Genomic DNA, 24,976 nt, shown 5'->3' with positions numbered 1-24,976 from the left:
CTCGGCGGTCACAGCTCCAGCGCGTCGATCCAGCGCGGCGACCCAGGCAAGGCATCGCCCGCTCCGCTCCGCGATAGCGCTCCAGCGCTGTGCCGCCACCGAAGCCGAGGTGCTGGGCGGCCCCCGCCAGGAAACGGCGCTCCACGCCCGCTGGTAGGCCACGAGGACGGGTCGACGGGGCAGCCCGGAGAAAAAGCTGCCTCACCGACCAGGTAGGGACCTAGAAGTAAAATTACCCCCTACCCCCGACGTTAAAAAGTCAATTTCTCCAACGGACGAAGCACAGGACTTACTAAAAATGTCATGATTGAATGGTGGGGTAGACTTGATGGGCCGAATAGCTAATTCACTTATGACCTTATAGAAACATAGAAACATAGAAAATAGGTGCAGGAGTAGGCCATTCGGCCTTTCGAGCCTGCACCACCATTCAATATGATTATGGCTGATCATCCAACTCAGTATCCTGTACACAGAAACATAGACATAGAAACATAGAAAATAGGTGCAGGAGTAGGCCATTCGGCCCTTCGAGCCTGCACCGCCATTCGATATGATCATGGCTGATCATCCAACTCAGTATCCTGTACCTGCCTTCTCTCCATACCCCCTGATCCCTTTAGCCACAAGGGCCACATCTAACTCCCTCTTAAATATGGCCAATGAACTGGCCTCAACTACCTTCTGTGGCAGAGGTTATCTGTGGCTACCTTATGTGAGATGAGAGTGTGGCCAGTGTGATGCTGCCCTTGTATCCATGAAGAAACAGTCACAGGTCGGACTCTCTTCCAGATACTGTGACACTGGTACGAGTTCGGGTGGCACTGAGACACCCTGCACCCTGAATGGGAGTGCCCGGGTCAGACGCAAGCAGAGAAATGCATTGAAGGACGTGGCGATCATGATGGTGCCGGAGGAGAAGCTGGCACAGGCTGAGCAGAGGGCAAGGATGCACTCTGCCAACCACAAGGTAGGGCCTGGCCCAGTGGTGGGGAACCTTTTCATGTTGGAATGCCGCATCAAGTTAGCTGTAATCTAATAAGGCCGCATCCAAGAAACTTCAATTCGATATACTTCAAAATGTACATTATTTTGTAAAAATCTAACTAACTTCAAGAAAATGAAAATTGGTGTTAATTCTAAAGTTAACTAACCTCTTAATGACTTTGTACGGGCGCCTTGATTTGGGTTAGGTAGGAGAATGTAGATTTGCAGCAATAAGTGGTTGAAAAGCAAGAAAGCATTTTCCGTGCATGTTGCCGAGGACTTGGGTATTCTATTGCATTTCCCCATATTTCAATTGGATCTTTCTTAGCGCCAAGTAAGGACTTTAAAATGTCATCTTCTGTGAGCTCAATCAATTCCATCTGTAGTTCTTTAGGAGTCTTGGAGATATCAACTAGGTGAGGTTGAAATGCTAATTTGAATGCTAAAAAATGCTAATTTCGTTGAATCGTCTTTTACTCTTTGGTATTTTAAATACGCTAATTTTAAGATTAAAATAAAAATACTAAAAGACGAACAAAAACATATTAATAATAATAAAAGGATTTGTTCTACAAAGTTTGGATTCATTCAAAACACTGGACAATGGCCGAGAACTAGAAGGCCACAGGTTCCCCACCCCTGACCTGGCCTATCATTCAATACCAACTCTACTCTATTTATAAATAGCAGAAGGATGCGAGGTACTTGAGAAGGTGTGGTAAATATTTACAATACAGCTTTAACAGAACTGGTAAAGGTTGAACTGGCTGGAGTTGTTTTCTTTGTAACTCAAGCCTGAGGGGAGATCTATTTGAGCTATATAACAATTATAAAATTATCAGAGACCTGGAAGGAATAAAAAAGTATGAAGGACTTTGACCCCTCTTCGCAGAGGGGTCAAAATCCAGTGGGTCTCGGTATAAAGCAGTGGGTGAGAGGGTTAGGAGGTGTTTTTTCCACCCAGAAGGTGGTGGTGGTGTAGAACTTGTGGTCTCACAGGATGTGGGAATTAGAAAAACTAGGTTTCATCCATTTTAACCAGTACTGGAAGGTGTACTTGGGGAGACGAGGGGGAGAGGTTAGAGTAGGTAAGAGGAGCTGAAAGGTTGAAGTTGATGCACATTTTCACGATTTGAAGAAGGGTCTTGACCCAAAACGTCACCCATTCCTTCTCTCCAGAGTTGCTGGACGAGATTGGAGGAGCAGCACCTCATATTTCGCTTGGGTAGCTTACACCCCAGTGGTATGAACATTGACTTCTCCAATTTCAGGTAGTCCATGCTTTCTCCCACCTTCTCCCCTTCCCAGCTCTCCCACAGCCCACTGTCTCCGCCTCTTCCGTTATTCTTCCCGCCCCCCCCCCCCCACCTCCACATCAGTCTGAAGAAGTGTCTCGACCCAAAACGTCACCTATTCCTTCGCTCCATAGATGCTGCCTCACTCGCTGAGTTTCTCCAGCATTTTTGTCTACCTTTAATAGGTTCTAGATTGATAAGGGCATCAAAGATTATGGGGAGACGGCAGGAGAATGGGTTGAGGTGGAAAAATAGAACAGCCATGATCGAATGGTGGAGTAGATTCAATGGGCCAAATGGCTTAATTCTGCTCCCATGTCCATGTTCACGCAGGCAGGATTGAATTCCTGTGACTGGAGCTGTGAGGAAGCAGCAGTAATGTCTCTGTTTGTGTCAGTTTGTTCATATCTTGAGCTTGCAGTCTTTTCTTTCTCCAGGAGGTGCCTGCTGTACAAGAACTGGTGCGTTGTGTGGCTTTGGCAAGGATCAGTTTTGGTGACTTCCACTGGCGGATGGCCCATGCCCACATCAACCTAGCAAAAGGCTATCTACACCTCAAAGGCAGGTGGCGGCTTCTGTCCTCTTCCTCCTCCGCATAAGCATTTCCTGTAATATCGCTTCCATTCGGTCACTCGCTCCAATTCTGCCTCAACTCATAAGATCATAAGTTTCCTGCTTATCTCCTGCTGAAATGTTAGAAACATAGAAAATAGGTGCAGGAGTAGGTCATTCGGCCCTTCGAGCCTGCACCGCCATTCAATGTGATCATGGCTGATCATCCAACTCAGTATCCTGTACCTGCCTTCTCTCCATACCCTCTGATCCCTTTAGCCACAAGGGCCACATCTAACTCCCTCTTAAATATAGCCAATGAACTGTGGCCTCAACTACCTTCTGTGGCAGAGAATTCCAGAGATTCACCACTCTCTGTGTGAAAAATGTTTTCCTCATCTCGGTCCTAAAAGATTTCCCCCTTATCCTTAAACTGTGACCCCTTGTTCTGGACTTCCCCAACATCAGGAACAATCTTCCTGCATCTAGCCTGTCCAACCCCTTAAGAATTTTGTAAGTTTCTATAAGATCCCCCCTCAATCTTCTAAATTCTAGCGAGTACAAGCCGAGTCTATTCAGTCTTTCTTCATATGAAAGTCCTGACATCCCAGGAATCAGTCTGGTATGTTCTTCCATGTTTTTTTTAAATTGCTAGACTTACTTATTCACAAGTTCACAAGTTATAGTAGTCGAATTAGGCCATTCGGCCCATCGAGTACATTATGACCCCCCCCCCCCATTTCAAGGCACCACAATGTTTGGGTCACAGCAATGTCATGTAAATTAAAGTAGTCATGTTTAGTATTTTGTTGCATATCCTTTGCATGCAATGACTGCTTGAAGTCTGCGATTCATGGACATCACCAGTTGCTGGGTGTCTTCTCTGGTGATGCTCTGCCAGGCCTGTATTGCCGCCATCTTTAGCTTATGCTTGTTTTTGGGGGCTAGTCCCCTTCAGTTTTCTCTTCAGCATATACAGTAGCTACGCCCTCTAGTGTTCCATCCTGGGATAAAGGTTCTGACTGTCTGCCTCTCATAAATGTATATACTTCTATCAAGATGTACTTCTATCATTATGCATCCATCTAAGTAAGAGAGAGGGGAGTGAACGTTACGGGGTCTTATATTTCTAAATGTCTACGAAGATTGGGTGAAGTCACAAGGGGACACACCACATTCTTGTAAGGTTGAATAGTTGAGGTTTGAATTTCAGGTATGGGTGAGATCCCAGACTACTAGAGGCTCTGGTTCGGTTATATATAATTTGCCAGTTAACTCATTCCTCATACAAGACACCCCTCTCCATTAATAAATGGGCGACGTTTCGGGTTGAGACCCTTCTTGTAGGGGGGGGGGGGGGAGGGGGCACCCTCTCATCAGTCTGAAGAAGGGTCTCGACCGAAACGTTGCCTATTTCCTTCGCTCCATAGATGCTGCCTCACCCGCTGGGTTTCTCCAGCATTTTTGTCTACCTTCAATTTTCCAGCATCTGCAGTTCCTTCTTAAACATCTTAACCATTAATAAATGGGATGTTTCTATATCTTGCCTCACCCATTAATCACTGAGCTGGAGTAGATAATTGCCACCAATTCCCGACACCAACCAACCTGCTCTCTAAATATAAAGCGTGACGATGAGAATATTTGGAGGAGCGATGAAAACTCTTACCGACCCCCTGGTGTTGGCACATCACTCTCTATCCAGCCTAGCCTGACAGCTGGTTAGTAGTGTGGAATGACACACCACAGGGCGAGGCCACTCTGCCCATTACTGCTACGCACACTCTTCGACAAAGCCATCCAGTTAGTCCCACTCCCCTACTCTCTCTCTCTCTGCAGTCCCTACAATTTATTAAACTTCAAGATGCTGGAGGAACTCAACAGGATTAGTTTAGTTTGGTTTAGAGATACAGCGCGGAAACAGGCTTTGGAGAGTGTGCAGAGGAGGTTTACCAGAATACAGCCTGGATTAGAAGGTTTCTCTGCCTCAGAGGGCGGTGGAAGCAGGTTCTCTGGATGCTTTCAAGAGAGAGCTAAAAATAGCTGAGTCAGGGGATATGGGGAGAAGGCAGGAACGGGGTACTGAGTGGGGATGATCAGCCATGATCACATTGAATGGCGGTGCTGTACTCCTGCACCTATTGTCTATTATAACTACAACAACTAGACTAGAGTTATAGGGACAGGTTAGATAGGCTGTACTTTCTTCTTTGAAGTATAGGAAGCTGAGAGGGGACCTTATTGAGATGTACTCTTGTAGGGCCGAATGGCCTACTGCTGCACCTATTGTCTATTGTCAAGCAGACCTTGTAAGGAACGGGACTAACTGGGCAAACAGGGCACACTAACAGCGTTCCTTTGACATGAGCCATTGATCCCACAGGACAGGCCCTGCAAGCAAAGCAGCACTGTGAGAAGGCCAAGGACATCATGTACGCCAACACTCAGCTCCCAGCGTCGGAGGAGGAGCGGGGGGAGATTCTACGATGTCTGATTACCATGTTCCTCACGCTGGGTCAAGCTCTGACAGGACTTGAGAAATATCCTTTCACCCGGGTTGATTGAACTGCGAAGGTTCATGCAGAATTATTTGACAGAAAATGTAAGCTACAGATTCTGCACTGGAAGTTGTTTAGAATCGTAAAATATCTGCCATGGGAAGGAGCCTATTCTGCCCATCAAGTTCTAACCCATCTGCAACGATCTAGAAATCCTAGCCCCGCCTTCCAACACTGAACACAATCGCTGAAGATGTGTCTCGACCCGAAACGTCACCCACTCCTTCTCTGCAGGGATGCTGCCTGTCCCACTGAGTTACTCTGGCATTTTGTGTCTACAATCGCTGAACACCTCTGCCTAGTCCGCCTAGACGTACCCGATCTCCCAGTTGCCAAACGCTAACTTCCCCCTCCCATTCCCACTCTGACCTTTCTGTCCTGGGCCTCCTCCATTGTCAGAGTGAGGCCCACTGCAAATTGGAGGAACAGCACCTCATATTACACTTGGGCAGCTTACACCCCAGCGGTATGAACATTGGCTTCACTAACTTCAGGCAACCCTTGCTTTCCCTCTCTCTCCATCCCCTCCCCCATCCTAGTTCTCCGACCAGTCTGACTGTCCTGATTAGATTTTACATAGTGTGCCTCTGTACCTTCCCCTAGCTAACAAAGTCTACATATTCCTCAAACTTCTTCCCTTTTGATCTCTCGTTTGCACACCTCACCCTTCCATATCTCTCATTCCCTTCTCCCCTGACAGTCTGAAGAAGGGTCTCGACCGTAAACGTCACCCATTCCTTCTCTCCAGAGATGCAGCATGTCCCGCTGAGTTACTGCAGCTTTTTATAGAAACATAGAAAATAGGTGCAGGAGTAGGCCATTCGGCCCTTCGAGCCTGCACCGCCATTCAATATGATCATGGCTGATCATCCAACTCAGTATCCTGTACCTGCCTTCTCTCCATACCCCCTGATCCCTTTAGCCACAAGGGCCACATCTAACTCCTTCTTAAATATAGCCAATGAACTGGCCTCAACTACCTTCTGTGGCAGAGAATTCCAGAGATTCACCACTCTCTGTGTGAAAAATGTTTTCCTCATCTCGGTCCTAAAAGATTTCCCCCTTATCCTTAAACTGTGACCCCTTGTTCTGGACTTCCCCAACATCGGGAACAATCTTCCTGCATCTAGCCTGTCCAACCCCTTAAGAATTTTGTAAGTTTCTATAAGATCCCCCCTCAATCTTCTAAATTCTAGCGAGTACTATGACTATTTCCAACAATTGAGAGGGAAAAATAGGTCAGCCACGATCGAAGGGTGGAGTAGACTTGATGCACTGAATGGCCTAATTCTGCTCCTATGTCTAATGGATTCCTACAGCTCTGTTTTTAATGAGATGGGGCTTTTTACTCAAGTCAGTGAGTTCTAGATCCTATTTTTATGAATGAAAACATTTCTCATCTCTGTAACAAAACACTTTAAAAATCAATTCCCTGGCTTTTGACAAAGAGTCATAGAGTGATACAGTGTGGAAACAGGCCCTTCGGCCCAACTCGCCCACACCGGCCAACAATGTCCTAGCTACCCTTGTCCCACTTGCCTGCGCTTGGTCCATAACCCTCCAAACCTGTCTGCTATGAGAAGGGTCTCGATCCGAAACGTCTCCTATTCCTTCTCTCTATAGATGCTGCCTCACCCGCTGAGTTTCTCCAGCATTTTTGTCTACCTTCGATTTTTCCAACATCTGCAGTTCTTTCTTAAACACTGCTATGAGAATTAGATCATTTCCGTTTCATTTGACTTCCACAATTTTATACCCCTCAATTAAATTCCTCTTCGGTCTTTTCAATTTCAGATAAATCAGTTCCAGACCATCCAGCCTTTCCTCTTAAGTAAAATTTTCCAGTTCTGGAAACATGTTTGTTAATCCCCACCGCACCCTTTCCTGCATGTTGGTACTTTTCTTGCAATGTGGTGATTGAAGCTTTGTGCAGTATTTAAGCTGTGGCCCAACTGGTGTTCTCCAGAGATGCTTCCTGACCCGCTGAGTTACTCCAGCACTCTGTGAAACGTCACCTATCCATGTTCTCCACAGATGCTGCCTGACTCACTGAGTTACTCCAGCACTCTGTGAAACGTCACCTATCCATGTTCTCCACAGATGCTGCCTGACCCACTGAGTTACTCCAGCACTCTGTGAAACGTCACCTATCCATGTTCTCCACAGATGCTGCCTGACCCGCTAAGTTACTCCAGCACTCTGTGAAACGTCACCTATCCATGTTCTCCACAGATGCTGCCTGACCCGCTGAGTTACTCCAGCACTCTGTGAAACGTCACCTATCCATGTTCTCCACAGATGCTGCCTGACCCGCTGAGTTACTCCAGCACTTTGTCTCTTTTTTTCGCTGTAATTTATTTGCTTTTACGTAGACACAAGGAACTGCAGATGCTCGTTTACAAACAAAAACACATAAAGTGCTGGAGTAACTCGACAGGCCAGACAGCATCTTTGGAGAACATGGAGAGGTGACGTTTTGGGTCAAGACCTTTCAGAATCCTGGAATGTCACCTATCCATTTTCTCCACAGAAGCCACTAAGTTACTCCAGCACTCTGTGTCTTTGTGTGTTCGCAGTATTTCGTGTCTGCTTTATCTTGCCATGTTGTAGGTGCAATGGAAATGGTAATAGTTGTTGTGGAGTGCCATTGATGGGAATTTGCAGAGGCTCGTTTAGATTTTAAGTCCAGAATAGGTAAGACAGTGTATTTGTGCAAGGGTACTGGTTTGGGACTTTGTGGGCATCAACATAGTCCGCAAGCAATTGGAGTATTCATGTTCTTACCCTCTATCATGTATCCGTACACTGTGGATGGCTCGATTGTAATCATGACTTGACCCCAACATCTCCATTAAACTTTCCCTCTCCCACCTTATACAGTGCCCTCCATAATGTATGGGACAAAAACCCATCATTTATTTATTTGCCTCTCTACTCCACAATTTGAGATTAGTAATAGAAAAAAAATCACATGTGGTTAAAGTACACATTGTCAGATTTTAATAAAGGCCATTTTTATACATTTTGGTTTCACCATGTAGAAATTACAGCAGTGTTTATACATAGTCCCCTCCATTTCAGGACACCATAATGTTTGGGACACAGCAATGTCATGTAAATGAAAGTAGTCATGTTTAGTATTTTGTTGCATATCCTTTGCCTGCAATGACTGCTTGAAGTCTGCGATTCATGGACATCACCAGTTGCTGGGTGTCTTCTCTGGTGATGCTCTGCCAGGCCTGTATTGCAGCCATCTTTAGCCTTATGCTTGTTTTGGGGGCTAGTCCCCTTCAGTTTTCTCTTCAGCATATAAAAGGCATGCTCAATTGGGTTCCGATCGGGTACACGTGACAATAAATAAACTAAACTGGAAAAAATGAAACACAGTAGGGGAGAGGTTCATGTGGGCACCTGGCCTATTTGTACGCTTCCAAATACATTATGCCTTCCTTAATTCTCCGCACTCTGAAGGAGGCCGAGCAGAGTTTGCTGAAGTCGGAGAAGGTTGCGGATGAGCTCCGCCGAGCAGAGGAGGTGACACAAGAAGAGATGAGACAAGTGGACACCAAAATTAACTTGGCCTTGGGAAGGTAAACACTGCCAAGCAAATGCCATTGCTGATGAGTCTCACTGCGGGCATTCCTGATTCACAGGCAACGTTTTGCCATGTTCAGGCTGCTATCCACCTCTGGAATGTAACACCTCACACTTGCACGGTGGCGCAGCGGTAGAGTTGCTGTCTTAAGGGCCTGATCCACTTGCGCGTCATTTGCGCGTCACGCAGATGGCGGGCGAAGATTTTGTGAATCCCAAAATCCTGGGGCGCCGCGCACGACTGCCTACATCACCACGCGCCATGCGCACGTAATGCACGCCATGCTTCGTGACGGGTAAATGATGGTGCGTAAATGACGCCCAAGTGAGACAGGCCCTTTACAGTGCTTGCAGCGACAGAGTCCCGGATTCGATCCTGACTACGGTGTTTGTGCTGTCTGCACGGAGTTTGTACGTTCTCCCCGTGACCTGCGTGGGTTTTCTCGGAGATCTGCGGTTTCCTCCCACACTCCAAAGACGTGCAGGTTTGTAGGTTAATTGGCTTGGTGTAAAGTGTGAAACTGTCCCTGGTGTGCGCGGGATAATGTTAACGTGCGGGGATCGCCGGTCGGTACAGACTCAGTGGGCTGAAGGGCCTGTTTCCGTGCTGTATCTCTAAACTAAACTCCATGCTTTGTAGAATCTATAGCCACGCTAACCCAACAAAGTGAACTTTGTGATTGAGTAACTTTGTTTTGTTGGATTCAAAACCAACCCACAAGTGAATGACCTTTATCGTGGTCTGTAGGGACATTAGATACAGTAACAGATATCACCATAAACACAGGACTTAATGATAGATTGGTGTTCACCCAGATCCAGATTGCTTAGTTCAAAGTGTTTTCGAGATAACAACCTGACTTTAATTTTAGTTCTGCCTTCTGCACCGGGAGAGAGGTCCATTAAGTGTTTGGGAAAATAGAAAGCTATTTTTAATATAGGAGGGGGAGGAGGAAGGCAAACAGGTTAATATTTCTGATGCGTCACACAAAATCTCTGTTGCAATGAAGTAGAGGTTTGATGCAAGATCTCAAAACGAGATAGATTGAAAAGTGTGGACCCGAAACATCACCCATTCCTTCTCTCCAGAGATGCAGGAAAAATGTTCCCAATGTTGGGCGAGTCCAGAACCAGGGGCCACACACAGTCTTAGAATAAAGGGGAGGCCATTTAAGACTGAGGTGAGAAAAAACTGCTTCACCCAGAGAGTTGTGAATTTGTGGAATTCCCTGCCACAGAGGGCAGTGGAGGCCAAATCACTGGATGGATTTTAGAGAGAGTTAGATAAAGCTCTAGGGGCTGGTGGAATCAAGGGATATGGGGAGAAGGCAGGCACGGGTTATTGATTGGGGACGCAATGAATGGCGGTGCTGGCTCGAAGGGCCGAATGGCCTCCTCCTGCACCTATTTTCTATGATTCTATGCTGCCTCACCCGCTGAGTTACTCCAGCATTCTGTGTCTACCAGAAGTATGTTTAGTTTCGTTTAGAGATACAGCGGGCAAACAGGCCGACTGAGTCCATGCTGCCCAATGATCACCCAAACACTAGTTCTATGATACGTGGTAGGGATAATTTACAGAAGCCAGTTAACCTACAAACATGCACGTCTTTGCAATGTGGGAGAAAACCCACGCGGTCACAGGGAAAGTGCAAGTTGCGTTCAGACAGAACCCGTGATTCAATGATGCTTTATTGTCTCATGTTCCAAGGTACCATGAATGCTTGGTTTAGCATGCAACCCGGTAAAATCATATTGCAGACATCACCTAGGCAGTGCACAAGTGTCAGGATCGAACCCGGGTCTCTGGCGCTGTAAGGCAGCAACTCTACCGCTGTGCCACCCACTGTGTGTTGCCTTTGGAGTTTAGATGAAAGAGGGTTGATTTTATTGAAACATACAAGGCCCTTAGGGGGTACACAAAATTGCTGGGGAAACTCAGCGGGTGCAGCAGCATCTATGGAGCGAAGGAAATAGGCGACGTTTCGGGCCGAAACCCTTCTTCAGACTGATGGGGGGTGGGAGAAAGAAGGAAAAGGTCCTTAGGGGAATTGATGGCTGATCTATCTTTCCCTCTCAACCCCATTCTCCTGCCTTCTCCTCGTAACCTTAGATGTGATGAGAAAATCATTTTTCACACAGAGAGTGGTGAATCTGTGGAATTCTCTGCCACAGAAGGTAGTTGAGGCCACAGTTCATTGGCTATATTTAAGAGGGAATTCGATGTGGCCCTTGTGGCTAAAGGTATCAGGGGGTATGGAGAGAAGGCAGGGATGGGATACTGAGTTGGATGATCAGCCATGATCATATCGAATGGCGGTGCAGGCTCGAAGGGCCGAATGGCCTACTCTTGCACCTATTTTCTATGTTTCTATGATTACTAATCGAGAACCTGTCACTTTAAAAATACCCAGTGACTTGGCCATCGAGCCGCAAGCCCTACAGAGAGTTAATTTCACTCGGTTCTGTGTTAAAAAAAGATGGTCCTGCTCATTGCGAAAGGGGATTGTAAATTATATTTTTGATTCCTTTGTTACTCATACCAGGAAAGGATGAGGTCAGGCATCAAGCATCTTGTTAGCCGTTGACTTTCACTGGCGGTGAGGAAACAAAAGAATCATTCATTGGGTTTCTCTGCTGTTGTCACCGCACTTCCCCACAGGGGAATACTCAATTCTAAACCAGCAGCTTTCTCACCAGCCTCACCAGCTCATTGGCGCCAACGTATCTTTGAGAGGGAAAGTTGGCATGGGATGTTGGGGGAGAAAGAAACTGTAAAAGTCTCAGCTTTTCAACAAACATTTTCTTGTGCTCACACTTCATTGAGACACTTCATTTTGTTTTTAAATTTGCTTTTTGATTGACTGTGGGGCTGTTAGATTAGTTGGGGGGTTGGTGGGGGGGTGGTGGAGGGTGGGGTGGTGGGGGGTGGGGTGGATGGTGGGGGGGTGAGGGGTGGGGGTGAAATTATCCCAATTGATCCGAATATAGACACCAAAAGCTGCAGTAACTCAGTGGGTCAGGCAGCGTCTCTGGAGAGAAGGAATGGGTGATGTTTAGGGTCGAGACCCTTCTTCAGACTCTGAGGGAAAGATAGATCAGCCATCAATCAATAGACAATAGACAATAGGTGCAGGAGTAGGCCATTTGGCCCTTCAAGCCAGCACCGCCATTCACTGTGATCATGGCTGATCATCCCCAATCAGTACCCTGTTCCTGCCTTCTCCCCATATCCCTGACTCCGCTATCTTTAAGAGCCCTATCTCGCTCTCTCTTGAAAGCATCCAGAGAACCGGCCTCCATCGCTCTCTGAGGCAGAGAATTCTATGGTGGATTGAAAGGCAAGTCACTGAACACACGGCACTAGTAGACTCGATGGGCCAATGGCCTAATTCTGCTCCTATGACTTATGAACTCATCGAACAATACAGCAGGGAATCAGGCCCTTCAGCCCATCTTGTCCAAACTGACCAAGTTGCCATTCAGGGCTGGTCCCATTTGTCCACAATTGGATCCAATCCTTCCGAACCCTTCCAAACCTTATATCCTGAGTAACTCAGCGGGACAGGCACCATCTCTGGAGAGAAGGAATGGGTGACGTTTGGGGTCGAGACCCTTCGTCCGACAGCACTACAAGCTGTTCTACTGATATAATCAATGATTTTACTTTTGTAAAATCTATCTGCAATTAATTGTAGACTGTGCAATACGGATTATCTTGAAGGTAATAATGCAGCAACTCCCCCTCCCCTCTATTCCCCTTCCCGACCAAGTCTCTATTGGGAACTGCTGATCAGTATTTTGCGGTTTGGGGCAATGTCACTAATTCCAGATCCAAGCACATCAGCTTTTCCATAAATCAGACCGATAGTTTGTCCAGCTGGTGATTATTGTTAGACTTTGCTGGAACGGTCGAGGCAATATCCCTGAACAAAGATGGACTGAGTTCAGAGCAGTTAGTTTATAGTCAGCATTAAATGTCACCAGCATCGTGTTACTGGGTTGGTTATCTATTCTGCATGGACACCTGTTGTAGCATCTTGCATGGAGATGAGAGAGGAGGACAGGCCACGAACTCCAGTGAATTGGACTGGAATGTCTCCTTATTTATCATCCTCTGTTTAAGAAGGAACTGCAGATGCTGGAAAATCGAAGGTAGACAAAAATGCTGGAGAAACTCAGCGGGTGAGGCAGCATCAATGGAGCGAAGGAAATAGGCACCGTTTTGGGTCGAGACCCTTGAAGGGGCTCGTAACGCTAACGGCGGGTACTCGGGAAACGCGGTAACTCGTGAAGTTTTTTCGACAGTGTGAAAAATGTCCAAGAGTGAAAAAAATACTCGTGTTGAGTTTGATTTTTTTTTTTTTAAACTCGGGAGAGCTCTTGGGTGAACTCGCATGGTGGGACAGGGGCTTTAGAGAGATGATCAAGAGCAGGGTTGGAGAGAGGTTCCAAACAGTGTGCGGAGGAAGATGGGCTCCGAGAGGTTTGAGAAGGGAATTTAAGAGTGTTGTTGTCGACACTTGAAGAGATACAGCTGCTAGACGTGGAGAGACGACACTGGTGGATTGCAGAGATCATGGGAGAATATAGAGCTGGAGGAGGCTGCAGAGATAGGAAGGGGCAAGGTCATGTTACGTTAAGAGTGTATGTGCCTGGCCAGAGCCTTTTGCACTCTGAATAGACTTTGTTGAATGTGGATTTATTACCACAGTTGTCGGGTATGTGGCAATGTGGTGGCCTACTCAGACTCCAGTCTAATTATTCGATTCTCAGCAGATTTAAATTTAAAAAGATGGGGTCACTTGGAATAACTCGGGCCGTGAGAAGGTGTGATATGGCCGACCACAATTTTCCAGCTCATCCCACTCGCACATCCACTGAAATTCTAATTCGCCATCACAGTCTTTCCTTCGACACTAAATTTGCCCGTTGGACCATACGATGCAGGTCTGGAGCGATATCGCGACTCGCTGTGTCTGATGGTAGACAAAAATGCTGGAGAAACTCAGCGGGTGCGGTAGCATTTACGGAGGGAAGGAAATAGGCAACGTTTCGGGACGAAACCTTTCTTCAGACTCGCCGTGTGTCATAGAAACATAGAAAATAGGTGCAGGAGGAGGCCATTCGGCCCTTCGAGCCAGCACCGCCCTATCAATATGATCATGGCTGATCATCCAACTCAGTATCCTGTACCTGCCTTCTCTCCATACCCCCTGATCCCTTTAGCCACAAGGGCCACATCTAACTCCCTCTTAAATATAGCCAACGAACTGTGGCCTCAACTACCTTCTGTGGCAGAGAATTCCACAGATTCACCACTCTCTGTGTGAAAAATGTTTTCCTCATCTCGGTCCTAAAAGATTTCCCCCTTATCCTTAAACTGTGTGACACCTTGTTCTGGACTTCCCCAACATCGGAAACAATCTTCCTGCATCTAGCCTGTCCAACCCCTTAAGAATTTTGTAAGTTTCTATAAGATCCCCCCTCAATCTTCTAAATTCTAGCGAGTACAAGCCGAGTCTATCCAGTCTTTCTTCATATGAAAGTCCTGACATCCCAGGAATCAGTCTGGTGAACCTTCTCTGCACTCCCTCTATGGCAAGAATGTCATTCCTCAGATTAGGAGACCAAAACTGTACGCAATACTCCAGGTGTGGTCTCACCAAGACCCTGTACAACTGCAGTAGAACCTCCCTGATCCTTGGTGTCATTGTTGTTTCTCCAGGCTCCATGTGAAGGAGAGCAGGTGGGGCGAGGCTGTGGCATCTTACCAGAGAGCTCTGCAGTTGGTGCAACTCGGCAAGGGAGAAAACAGCACGGAGTGCGTGTCCATCTATCAGGAGCTGGCAGCAGCAGAGCTGGCCAGGGGTGGCCACGACAACCATGTGCAGTACCTCCTGCAGGTAGGAGTCCAGGTGGTATACGGGGCACTCAGGTAGGAGTTGGTGGCACAGTGGGTGACCTGGGTATGGGGGCATTGCACCTGTACCCTATGGTACTCATGCATATGACAATAACTTTACAGCCATATGCATGAGTCCCATGAGGTACAAGCGTAATGAAAAATCTGGCTTGCCGTGGCATCACAGGCATGTAGACTCAGCCAAACACGTGGGGACAAAATGCACACTCAGCACCCACACACAGTGTACATGGAGCACACACCGTGTACATAGAAACATAGACAATAGGTGCAGGAGTAGGCCATTCGGCCCTTCGAGCCTGCACCGCCATTCAATATGATCATGGCTGATCATCCAACTCAGTATCCCGTACCTGCCTTCTCTCCATACCCCCTGATCCCTTTAGCCACAAGGGCCACATCTAACTCCCTCTTAAATGTAGCCAATGAACTGTGGCCTCGACTACCTTCTGTGGCAGATAATTCCAGAGATTCACCACTCTCTGTGTGAAAAATGTTTTCCTCATCTCGGTCCTAAAAGATTTCCCCCTTATCCTTAAACTGTGACCCCTTGTTCTGGAGTGATGTACATGGATCACACACAGTGTACATGGATCACACACACACAGTGTACATGGACCACACACAGTGTACATGGATCACACACAGTGTACATGGACCACACACAGTGTACATGGATCACACACAGTGTACATGGATCACACACAGTGTACATGGATCACACACAGTGTACATGGATCACACACAGTGTACATGGACCACACACACAGTGTACATGGACCACACACACACAGTGTACATGGACCACACACAGTGTACATGGACCACACACAGTGTACATGGACCACACACAGTGTACATGGATCACACACAGTGTACATTGATCACCCACACACAGTGTACATGGACCACACACAGTGTACATGGAGCACACACAGTATACATTGATCACCCACACACAGTGTACATGGACCACACACAGTGTACATGGACCACACACAGTGTACATGGACCACACACAGTGTACATGGATCACACACAGTGTACATGGACCACACACAATGTACATGGACCACACACAGTGTACATGGATCACACACAGTGTACATGGACCACACACAGTGTACATGGATCACACACAGTGTACATGGACCACACACAGTGTACATGGACCACACACAGTGTACATGGACCACACACAGTGTACATGGACCACACACAGTGTACATGGAGCACACACAAGTGGGACAGGCCCTTAAAGCTTCAGTAAAGAAACAAAGTCTGTGAAAACAAACAAATAAATTAAAACACATAACTTCAGGAAATGGCCCTTTGATGGTCAACACACACTCTGGACAGAATGGACAGGCGGCCTTTCATACGTTCATAAGTTCTAGGAGCAGAATTAGGCCATTCGGCCCATCAGGGCTACTCCGCCATTCAATCATGGCCGATCTATCTTTCCCTCTCAACCCCATTCTCCTGCCTTCCCCCCACAACCCTTTCGGGTCGGGCCCCGTCTTCAGACTTCTACCACCGTGCGTCCATTCCCTCCACAGACGCTTCTAGCCCACTGAGCTCCTCCAGCACTTTGTGTTTCACTCAGGATTCCAGCATCTGCAGTTCCCGTGTGACTTCCACTTTAGAATGGCAACTGCTGGGACCATTTGCTACAAAGCTTGATGCTGGATTTCAGCAGCCAGCCCTGCCCAAAGCCACCATATTTGCAGTCGTAACAAAGACTAGTTTCAGCTTCTGGCTTATATTTTTCCAACACACTCAGTTTTCTTCCTTACAAGGACAATTCCACACTATATAAATAAAAACATTGCAAAATCATTGCACGCACTTCATCTGCTGCTGAGCCCTGGATTTATATGGACAAGTTAGAAATCAGATCTAGGAAATTAGTACTTGGCACTTCATCTATAGAATCATTAAAAATCATTGCCCAGGGAATTGTATTAAACGATCCCCGTCTCACAAATAGACGAATAAAGACCTATCCTCATTAGTCTTCTGTAACTTTGAGTTTCTGAATACTCGGTTTAATTAGATTATAGTAAATATTTCCATTCTCTTCTGCTAAATTAATCCCACCCACTTCAATTTGAAAGCTGCATTTTTGGAACTTTTTTTTAACTAAATGTACTCTTTGAACACAATTTGAGGGAGCTTCATTCTATTTTTGCGCATTTGATTTTTCTCATTGGATAGCGCATGCAATGTACAAAGATGAGTTTTGGCTTCGTCCATAATCGGGGAAGAGGAGCCTGTTTTCAAATGTTCAAAGCTTAAGGACGGGTGGAATTAAGTGTTGCACTTCAGTGTGTAGGATGGAACTGCAGATGCTGGTTTAAATCGAAGATAGTCGCAAACAACTGGAGTAACTCCAGCGTCAGACGGCATCTCTGGAGGAAAGGAATAGGTGACGTTTTGGGTCGAGATCCTTCTTCGGACTGAGAGTCAGGGGAAAGGGAAACGAGAGGTATAGACGATGATACAGGGAGATATAGAACAAATGAATGAAAGATATGCGAAAAAGTAACGGTGATAATAGGAAACAGGCCATTGTTGGCTGTGGCCCCGGTAAAAACGAGTATAGACACAATAAGATGACTTTGAAGCTGGTACGACTTGGGTGGGGGAAGGGATGGAGAGAGGGGGAGATGCAAGGGTTACATGAAGTTAGAGAAATCAATAGTCAGTCAATGATCAGTCTGAATAAGGGTCTCGACCCGAAACGTCACCCATTCCTTCTCTCCAGAGATGCTGCCTGTCCTGCTGAGTTACTCCAGCATTTTGTGCCTTTTCTTTTAAATGTTGTTTCGTAGTGTTCACTCCCTTCATGATCTTACACCACTATAAGATCACCCCTCAGCCTCCTGCGCTCCAACGAAAAATGCCCTTGCCTACCCAACCTCTCTCTCTCTACAGCTCAGACCTTTGAGTCTGGGCAACACCCTCATAAATCTTCGCTGACTCCTTCCAGCTTAATGACTTAGCATCTTGGTCTAAATATTAAGTTAATAAACTATTTAGTTTCATTTCTCACTGATGTGATGGAACAGGCGCAGTGCTTTATTCGGATACTGTTGCATGGTGCAGCTTTTAAAGCCCTGATTTTGGATGTATGTGTCTGGATTATTCTTGTGTCCTAATATGACCTGTTTCTGCTCCCTGCCGCGGCCAATGTTGCATCAAGAAGCTGTCAGCTCTGGCCTCCTGGCTGATTTAAACCGGGGACTCTTGTTGTTTCCCAGGCTCATTCCATCGTGCTGACTCATGCTCCTTCTGGAGAGGAGGAGGGGAAAATATCACTGACTCTGGCCGAGGCCCACACTTCGTCTGGCAGAGCTGAGGATCACGGTAACACTTTTAAAGGCCTTTTGCTTTTTGGTTCGGAGGTACAGCGCGGAAACAGGCCCTTCGGCCGACCGGCGATCGCCCGTGCACTCGTTCTATCCCACACTAGGCACAAGTTACAGAAGCCCAATTAATCTATAATCCCGCACGTCTTTCCAATGTGGGAGGAAACCTGGAGCACCCGGAGCAAGCCCACGCGGTCCCAGGGAGAACATGCAAACTCCGTACAGATAGCACCAGTGATCTGGATCGAACCTGGGCCCCTGGTGCTGTGAGGCAGCAACTCCTCCACTGTGCCACCTCTCTTGCAGTAACAGATTTGTCCCAGCGCAACAGCAGGCTATTCGGCCTGTCGAGTCTGTGCTAACTAGTAGGAGAGCACCCCTACCAGTCAGTCCCATCCGCCTCTACTTCCTGAGAAGATTACGGAGAGTAGGTTTGTCAAGGAAGACTCTCTCTAACTTCTACAGGTGTACAGTAGAGAGCATACTGACCGGTTGCATCGTGGCTTGGTTCGGCAATTTGAGCGCCCTGGAGAGGAAAAGACTACAAAAAGTAGTAAACACTGCCCAGTCCATCATCGGCTCTGACCTTCCTTCCATCGAGGGGATTTATCGCAGTCGCTGCCTCAAAAAGGCTGGCAGTATCATCAAAGACCCACACCATCCTGGCCACACACTCATCTCCCTGCTACCTTCAGGTAGAAGGTACAGGAGCCTGAAGACTGCAACAACCAGGTTCAGGAATAGCTACATCCCCACAGCCATCAGGCTATTAAACCTGGCTCGGACAAAACTCTGATTATTAATAACCACTTTCTGCTATTTGCACTTTACCAGTTTATTTATTCATGTGTGTATATATTTATATCATGGTATATGGACACATTTATCTGTTTTGTAGTAAATGCCTACTATGTTCTGTGTGCTTAAGCAAAGCAAGAATTTCATTGTCCTACACAGGGACACATGACAATAAACTCACTTGAACTTGAACTTGAACTTTCTCTCCTTGTGACCGTGTGGGTTTTTCCCTTGGATGCTCCGGTTTCTCCCATGTCCCAGTGACGTGTGGGTTGTAGCTTAGGAGACACAAGAGACTGCAGATGCTGGAATCTTGAGCGAAACACAAAGCACTGGAGGAACTCAGCGGATCAGGCAGCTTCTGTGGAGGGAATGGACAGGCGAGGTCTTGGAAGAATGGTCTCGACCCGAAACATCGCCCCATCCATTCCTTCCCCAAATTCTGCCTCGTCAGCTGAGTTCCTCCAGCACTCTGCGCTTTGATCAGGTTGTGGATTCATTACTGGCTTAGTTACTGCCTATTATGCCTCCTGGTATGTAGGGCAGCATCGAAGGTCCTAGACGCAGGAAACATGTTCCCGATGTTGGGGGAGTCCAGAACCAGGGGCCACACACAGTTTAAGAATAAGGGGTAACCCATTTAGAACGGAGACGAGGAAACACTTTTTCTCACAGAGAGTGGTGAGTCTGTGGAATTCTATGCCTCAGAGGGCGGTGGAGGCCGGTTCTCTGGATGCTTTCAAGAGAGAGCTAGATAGGGCTCTTAAAGATAGCAGAGTCAGGTGATATGGGGAGAAGGCAGGAACGGGGTACTGATTGGGGATGATCAACCATGATCACATCGAATGGCGGTGCTGGCTCGAAGGGCCGAATGGCCTCCTCCTGCACCTATTGTCTATTGTCCTCCAGTCAGTGGTGTTGATTCCTTCAGCTGCTGTTTCCGTGACAGATGTGTTTTACGAGACAGGGTTGTTAGCCCTAGTGCTCAACCTTCAACCTGGAGGACCAAGTGGGTCGCTCTTCGTCTCACCTCGACCCTTCGACCTATGACCCAGCACGGGAGACCCTAACAGGAGACGAATCTCCCCGCTGGCATCGCTCTAGGGGTCACTGAGACACACAAGCTCCCCGACCACAACAAGGTTGCAATCCAACGGGGAATGTGGATTAAATGGTCGCCGTATATAGAACCTTGTGCGGGTTTTGGTACAAGATTTGAAGGGGAAATGGAGAGAATATGTTAAAGGGAAATTTTAATGGATGGATGTGATTGCTGTATAAGCCAGGAATGGCTTGATGGGATCATATTCACCCACTGAAATTTCCCTGTCATCTATTCTCTACATTATCCTTGCAAATCTTCAGCTTTTTGGGTCTATCTTCGGTATAAACCAGCACCTGCAGTTCCTTAGGTAGACACAAAATGCTGGAGTCACTCAGCGGGTGAGGCAGCATCTCTGGAGAGAAGGAATGGGCGACGTTTCGGGTCGAACCCTGAGACCCTGAAGGGTCTCGACCCGAAACGTCGCCCATTCCTTCTCTCCAGAGATGCTGCCTCACCCGCTGAGTTACTCCAACATTTTGTGTCCATCTTCGATTTAATCCAGCATCTGCAGTTCTTTCTTACACATCTGCAGTTCCTTCCTATACTTGATACAGCAAGATTACTATATAGTTATTGCTTAAGGAAGAACTGCAGATGCTGGAAAAATCGAAGGTAGACAAAAATGCTGGAGAAACTCAGCGGGTGAGGCAGCATCTATGGAGCGAAGGAAATGGGCGCCGTATCGGGACGAGGCCCAGTAACTCAGCGGGTGAGGCAGCATCCAGAACAAGGGATCACAGTTTAAGGATAAGGGGGAAATCTTTTAGGACCGAGATGAGGAAAACATTTTTCACACAGAGAGCGGTGAATGGCGGTGCAGGCTCGAAGGGCCGAATGGCCTACTCCTGCACCTATTTCCTATGTTTCTATCTCTGGAGAGAAGGAACGGGCGACATTTCGGGTCGAGACAAAAATGCTGGAGAAACTCAGCGGGTGAGGCAGCATCTATGGAGAGAAGGAAATAAGGTGACGTTTCGGGTCGAGACCCTTCTTCAGACATTAGTTATTTAATGCAATATACTCTCAAATATTCTTTGCCAATGGGTTTATATTTGAAAATATTGTGAAATGTATTAATATCTTTGGTGTGGCTGTTACCAATTAGCGTTCCATATACCTTTACTGTAGATATGGCCGAGCATTACTATCAACAGAGCCTGCAGTGTTACCAGGCAGCGGTGGGGCCAGAACACCATTTGTCACTCTCCGTACTGGACAGCTACAGTCGGTTTCTGATACTGGCCAAAAACTATCAGGTAAGGATAAAGAGTCTGAAGAAGGGTTTTGGCCCGAAACGTCGCCTATTTCCTTCGCTCCATAGATGCTGACTCACCCGCTGAGTTTGCCCAGCATTTTTGTCGACCTTCGATTTTTCCAGCATCTGCAGTTCCTTCTTAAACATTCCATTCCATGGTGGTGAATTTCCCATTATTTACCAAAATCCTTTTTAATGTTGAGCACTGAACCTTTTTAATGTTTATCTCTAAACCAAGGGTTCCCAACCTGGGGTAAATTTTGCCAACCCAGGGGGTAAATTTGTTAATTCTGGATGTGTACATATTTTTTCTCATTGACTGACTGTGTTTGGTTCTGGTATACTGGTTCTGGTGTCTGGTTCTGGTTCTGTTCATCATTAGTTGTTCATAAATAAGTGAAATAGAATTGTGCTATTAAAGTTGCCAGGGGTAGACGGGATGAAAAAGATTGCTCTAAAATAAAAGGTTGCTCTAAAGCAGATGAGGTTAAGATGGTTTCGATAACGCCCCTGTCCCACTTAGGAAACCTCAACGGAAACCTGTGGAGACTTTGCGCCCCACCCAAGGTTTCCGTGCGGTTCCCGGAGGTTGCAGGTGGTTGCCGGAGGTTGCAGGTGGTTGCCGGAGGTTGCAGATAGTGGAAGCAGGTAGGGAGTCTGACAAAAACCTCCGGGAACCGCACAGAAACCTTGGGTGGGGTGCAAAGTCTCCAGAGGTTTCCGTTCAGGTTTCCTAAGTGGGACAGGGGCATTGTCGAACCCATCTTAACCTCATCTGTTCCAATGAGTAATCCCAGCCCGTGTACAACTGACAATTTTTCCTTCCCACCTGTTCCAACGAATCCTATCTGTATTTTTCCCCGGATCGTCATGTTCCTTCTAAATTAAAATTAAAGGCACAAACTGTAACTGAACCTTGCCCTGCGGTTTCCCAATGTTTGCGGCAATCTCTTTGATTCAAAGCTGGGGGATGCAGCTATCAACTTGTCAGATTTGTCTTGTGGTTCTTAGTTCCTGCAGCCTCTTTGAAAAACGGTCCTGAATCATGCCCTGTAATGGCACTGCCATTAGTGATAAGCAAGTAATGGTAGGCATGCGACCTGCATGGGGTCTGTCAACGCTCAAGCCATGTAACAGAGCTCAGACACTGGAGTGCTGCCAAATGCTCAGGCAAACACTGTGTATTTTTCAGTTCCGTAACTTCTTTTGCTTCCTCAACCAACCTACTTTCATGTAGAAACAGAGAAAAGGCAGATACTGGTTTATACCAAAGGCGGACACAAAGAGCTGGAGTCTTCTTCTTCTTCTCTCATGTCCATCTTCCATGTATCAAATGTTGACATCGCATAGAAACATAGACAATAGGTGCAGGAGTAGGCCATTCGGCCCTTCGAGCTTGCACCGCCATTCAATATGATCATGACTGATCATATTGAATCAGGTCTGTGTCCAAGATGGCTGCCGTGGCTGCCGTGAAGAGAGAGTGGACGCTGGCGCGCTTTGGCTGCCGCTGCTCTCTCTTCACACTGTGTTTTTGATTTTCTGTTTTTGGATTGAATTCTGTTTTTAATTTGTGTCTCTGTGATGTCTTTTTTACCTGTTCTATTCCGATTATATGTTTTTATTCCGATTACTATGTAAGGTGTCCTTGAGATGTCTGAAAGGCGCCCATTAAATAAAATTTATTATTATTATTATTATGACTGATCATCCAACTCAGTGTCCCGTACCTGCCTTCTCTCCATACCCCCTGATCCCTTTAGCCACAAGGGCCACATCTAACTCCCTCTTAAATATAGCCAATGAACTGGCCTCAACTACCTTCTGTGGCAGAGAATTCCAGAGATTCACCACTCTCTGTGTGAAAAATGTTTTTCTCATCTCAGTCTTAAAAGATTTCCCCCTTATCCTTAAACTGTGACCCCTTGTTCTGAACTTCCCCAACATCGGGAACAATCTTCCTGCATCTAGCCTGTCCAACCGCTTAAGAATTTTGTACGTTTCTATAAGATCCCCCCTCAATCTTCTAAATTCTAGCGAGTACAAGCCGAGTCTATCCAGTCTTCATATGAAAGTCCTGACATCCCAGGAATCAGTCTGGTGAACCTTCTCTGTACTCCCTCTATGGCAAGTCATCGTCCGTCCTGAAAAGGACTCAAGCTTCCGGCGACAATCAGTGGGAAGCCGTCACTTGTCGCAATAGATGATGGTGGTAGCAGAATCAGCTCGAGATACTTCCTGTTTCCAGCCCTGAGACGTGGACGCTTCTGCTCTGGGGCCAAAGCATGGAGTAACTGGAGTAACTCAGCAGGTCAGGCAGCATCTGTGGAGAAAAGGGATGGGTGGCATTTCGGGTCTGAAGAAGGTTCCCGACCCGAAACTCCCGACTCGAATAGTGAAACGCCTGGATAGAGCGGATGTAGAGAGGATGTTTCCACTAGTGGGAGAGTCTAGGACCAGAGGTCACAGCCTCAGAATTAAAGGACGGTGCTTTAGGAAGGAGATGAGGAGCAATTTCTTTAGTCAAAGGGTGGTGAATCTGTGGAATTCATTGCCACAGAAGGCTGTGGAGGCCAAGTTATGGATATTTTTAAGGCAGAGGTAGATCGATTCTTGATTAGTACGGGTGTCAGGGGTTATAATAATAATAATAATAAATTTTATTTATGGGCGCCTTTCAAGAGTCTCAAGGACACCTTACGAAAATTTAGCAGGTAGAGGAAAAACATGTAAGGGGAATGAAATAAATAGTAGAGACATGACTAGTACACAAAGTAAAGACAGAATACAATTCAAAACACAATATGAGGCAATTAATGCACAGATGAAAAGGGAGGGGGACATGGGGCTAAGGATAGGCAGAGGTGAAGAGATGGGTCTTGAGGCGGGACTGGAAGATGGTGAGGGACACGGAATTGCGGATCAGTTGGGGGAGGGAGTTCCAGAGCCTGGGAGCTGCCCTGGAGAAGGCTCTGTCCCCAAAACTGCGGAGGTTGGACTTGTGGATGGAGAGGAGACCGGCTGATGTGGATCTGAGGGACCGTGAGGGTTGGTAGGGGGAGAGGAGGTCAGTGAGATATGGGGGGGCCAGATGGTGGAGGGCTTTGTAGGTGAGAATATGGGGAGAAGTCAGGAGAATGGGGTTAGGAGGGTGAGATAGATTAGCCATGATTGAATGGCGGAGTAGACTTGATGGGCCGAATGGCCTAATTCTGCTCCTATCACTCATGAACTTATGAAACATCACCCAACCTTTTTCTCCAGAGATGCTGCCTGACCCGCTGAGTTACTCCAGCACTTTGTGTCTATCTTCAGGAGTTATTTCTGTTCACACTCAAGGTAACGTTGATGGCTATTCCTCTGTTGCAGGCTGCTTCGAAGTTGCTTCAGGAATCGCTCCCGGCCAAGCTTTCTACTTTTGGAGACTTCAGCGCCGAGGTGGACGAGACGTATCAACTCCTCGGGGGAATCGAGTTAGCGCAAGGGCGCCAGAGAGCAGCCTTCAAAAAATTCAAAAAAGTGAGTGTGGAAAATT

The 24,976-nt window shown here is 46.9% G+C and overlaps 1 protein-coding gene across 2 annotated transcripts in view; it reads left to right on the top strand.

The window, feature by feature from the left end:
- Nucleotides 1-24,976, top strand: part of ttc23 (tetratricopeptide repeat domain 23) — a 33,832-nt gene that overhangs the window by 1,669 nt on the left and 7,187 nt on the right. Inside the window, exons 2-9 of one of the 2 annotated variants that reach the window (XM_033014864.1) lie at nt 793-970; nt 2,720-2,843; nt 5,218-5,374; nt 8,857-8,982; nt 14,715-14,892; nt 18,176-18,281; nt 21,315-21,442; nt 24,811-24,960. In XM_033014864.1, the coding sequence (XP_032870755.1) occupies nt 793-970; nt 2,720-2,843; nt 5,218-5,374; nt 8,857-8,982; nt 14,715-14,892; nt 18,176-18,281; nt 21,315-21,442; nt 24,811-24,960 (1,147 nt within the window). The remainder of the gene's footprint in view (nt 1-792; nt 971-2,719; nt 2,844-5,217; nt 5,375-8,856; nt 8,983-14,714; nt 14,893-18,175; nt 18,282-21,314; nt 21,443-24,810; nt 24,961-24,976) is intronic. The other variant, XM_033014865.1, reaches the window with a different exon arrangement.

This window comes from Amblyraja radiata, chromosome X, assembly GCF_010909765.2.
Source record: "Amblyraja radiata isolate CabotCenter1 chromosome X, sAmbRad1.1.pri, whole genome shotgun sequence".
Classification (NCBI taxonomy): Eukaryota; Metazoa; Chordata; class Chondrichthyes; order Rajiformes; family Rajidae; genus Amblyraja; species Amblyraja radiata.
This window is presented reverse-complemented; position numbering and strand designations above follow the sequence as displayed.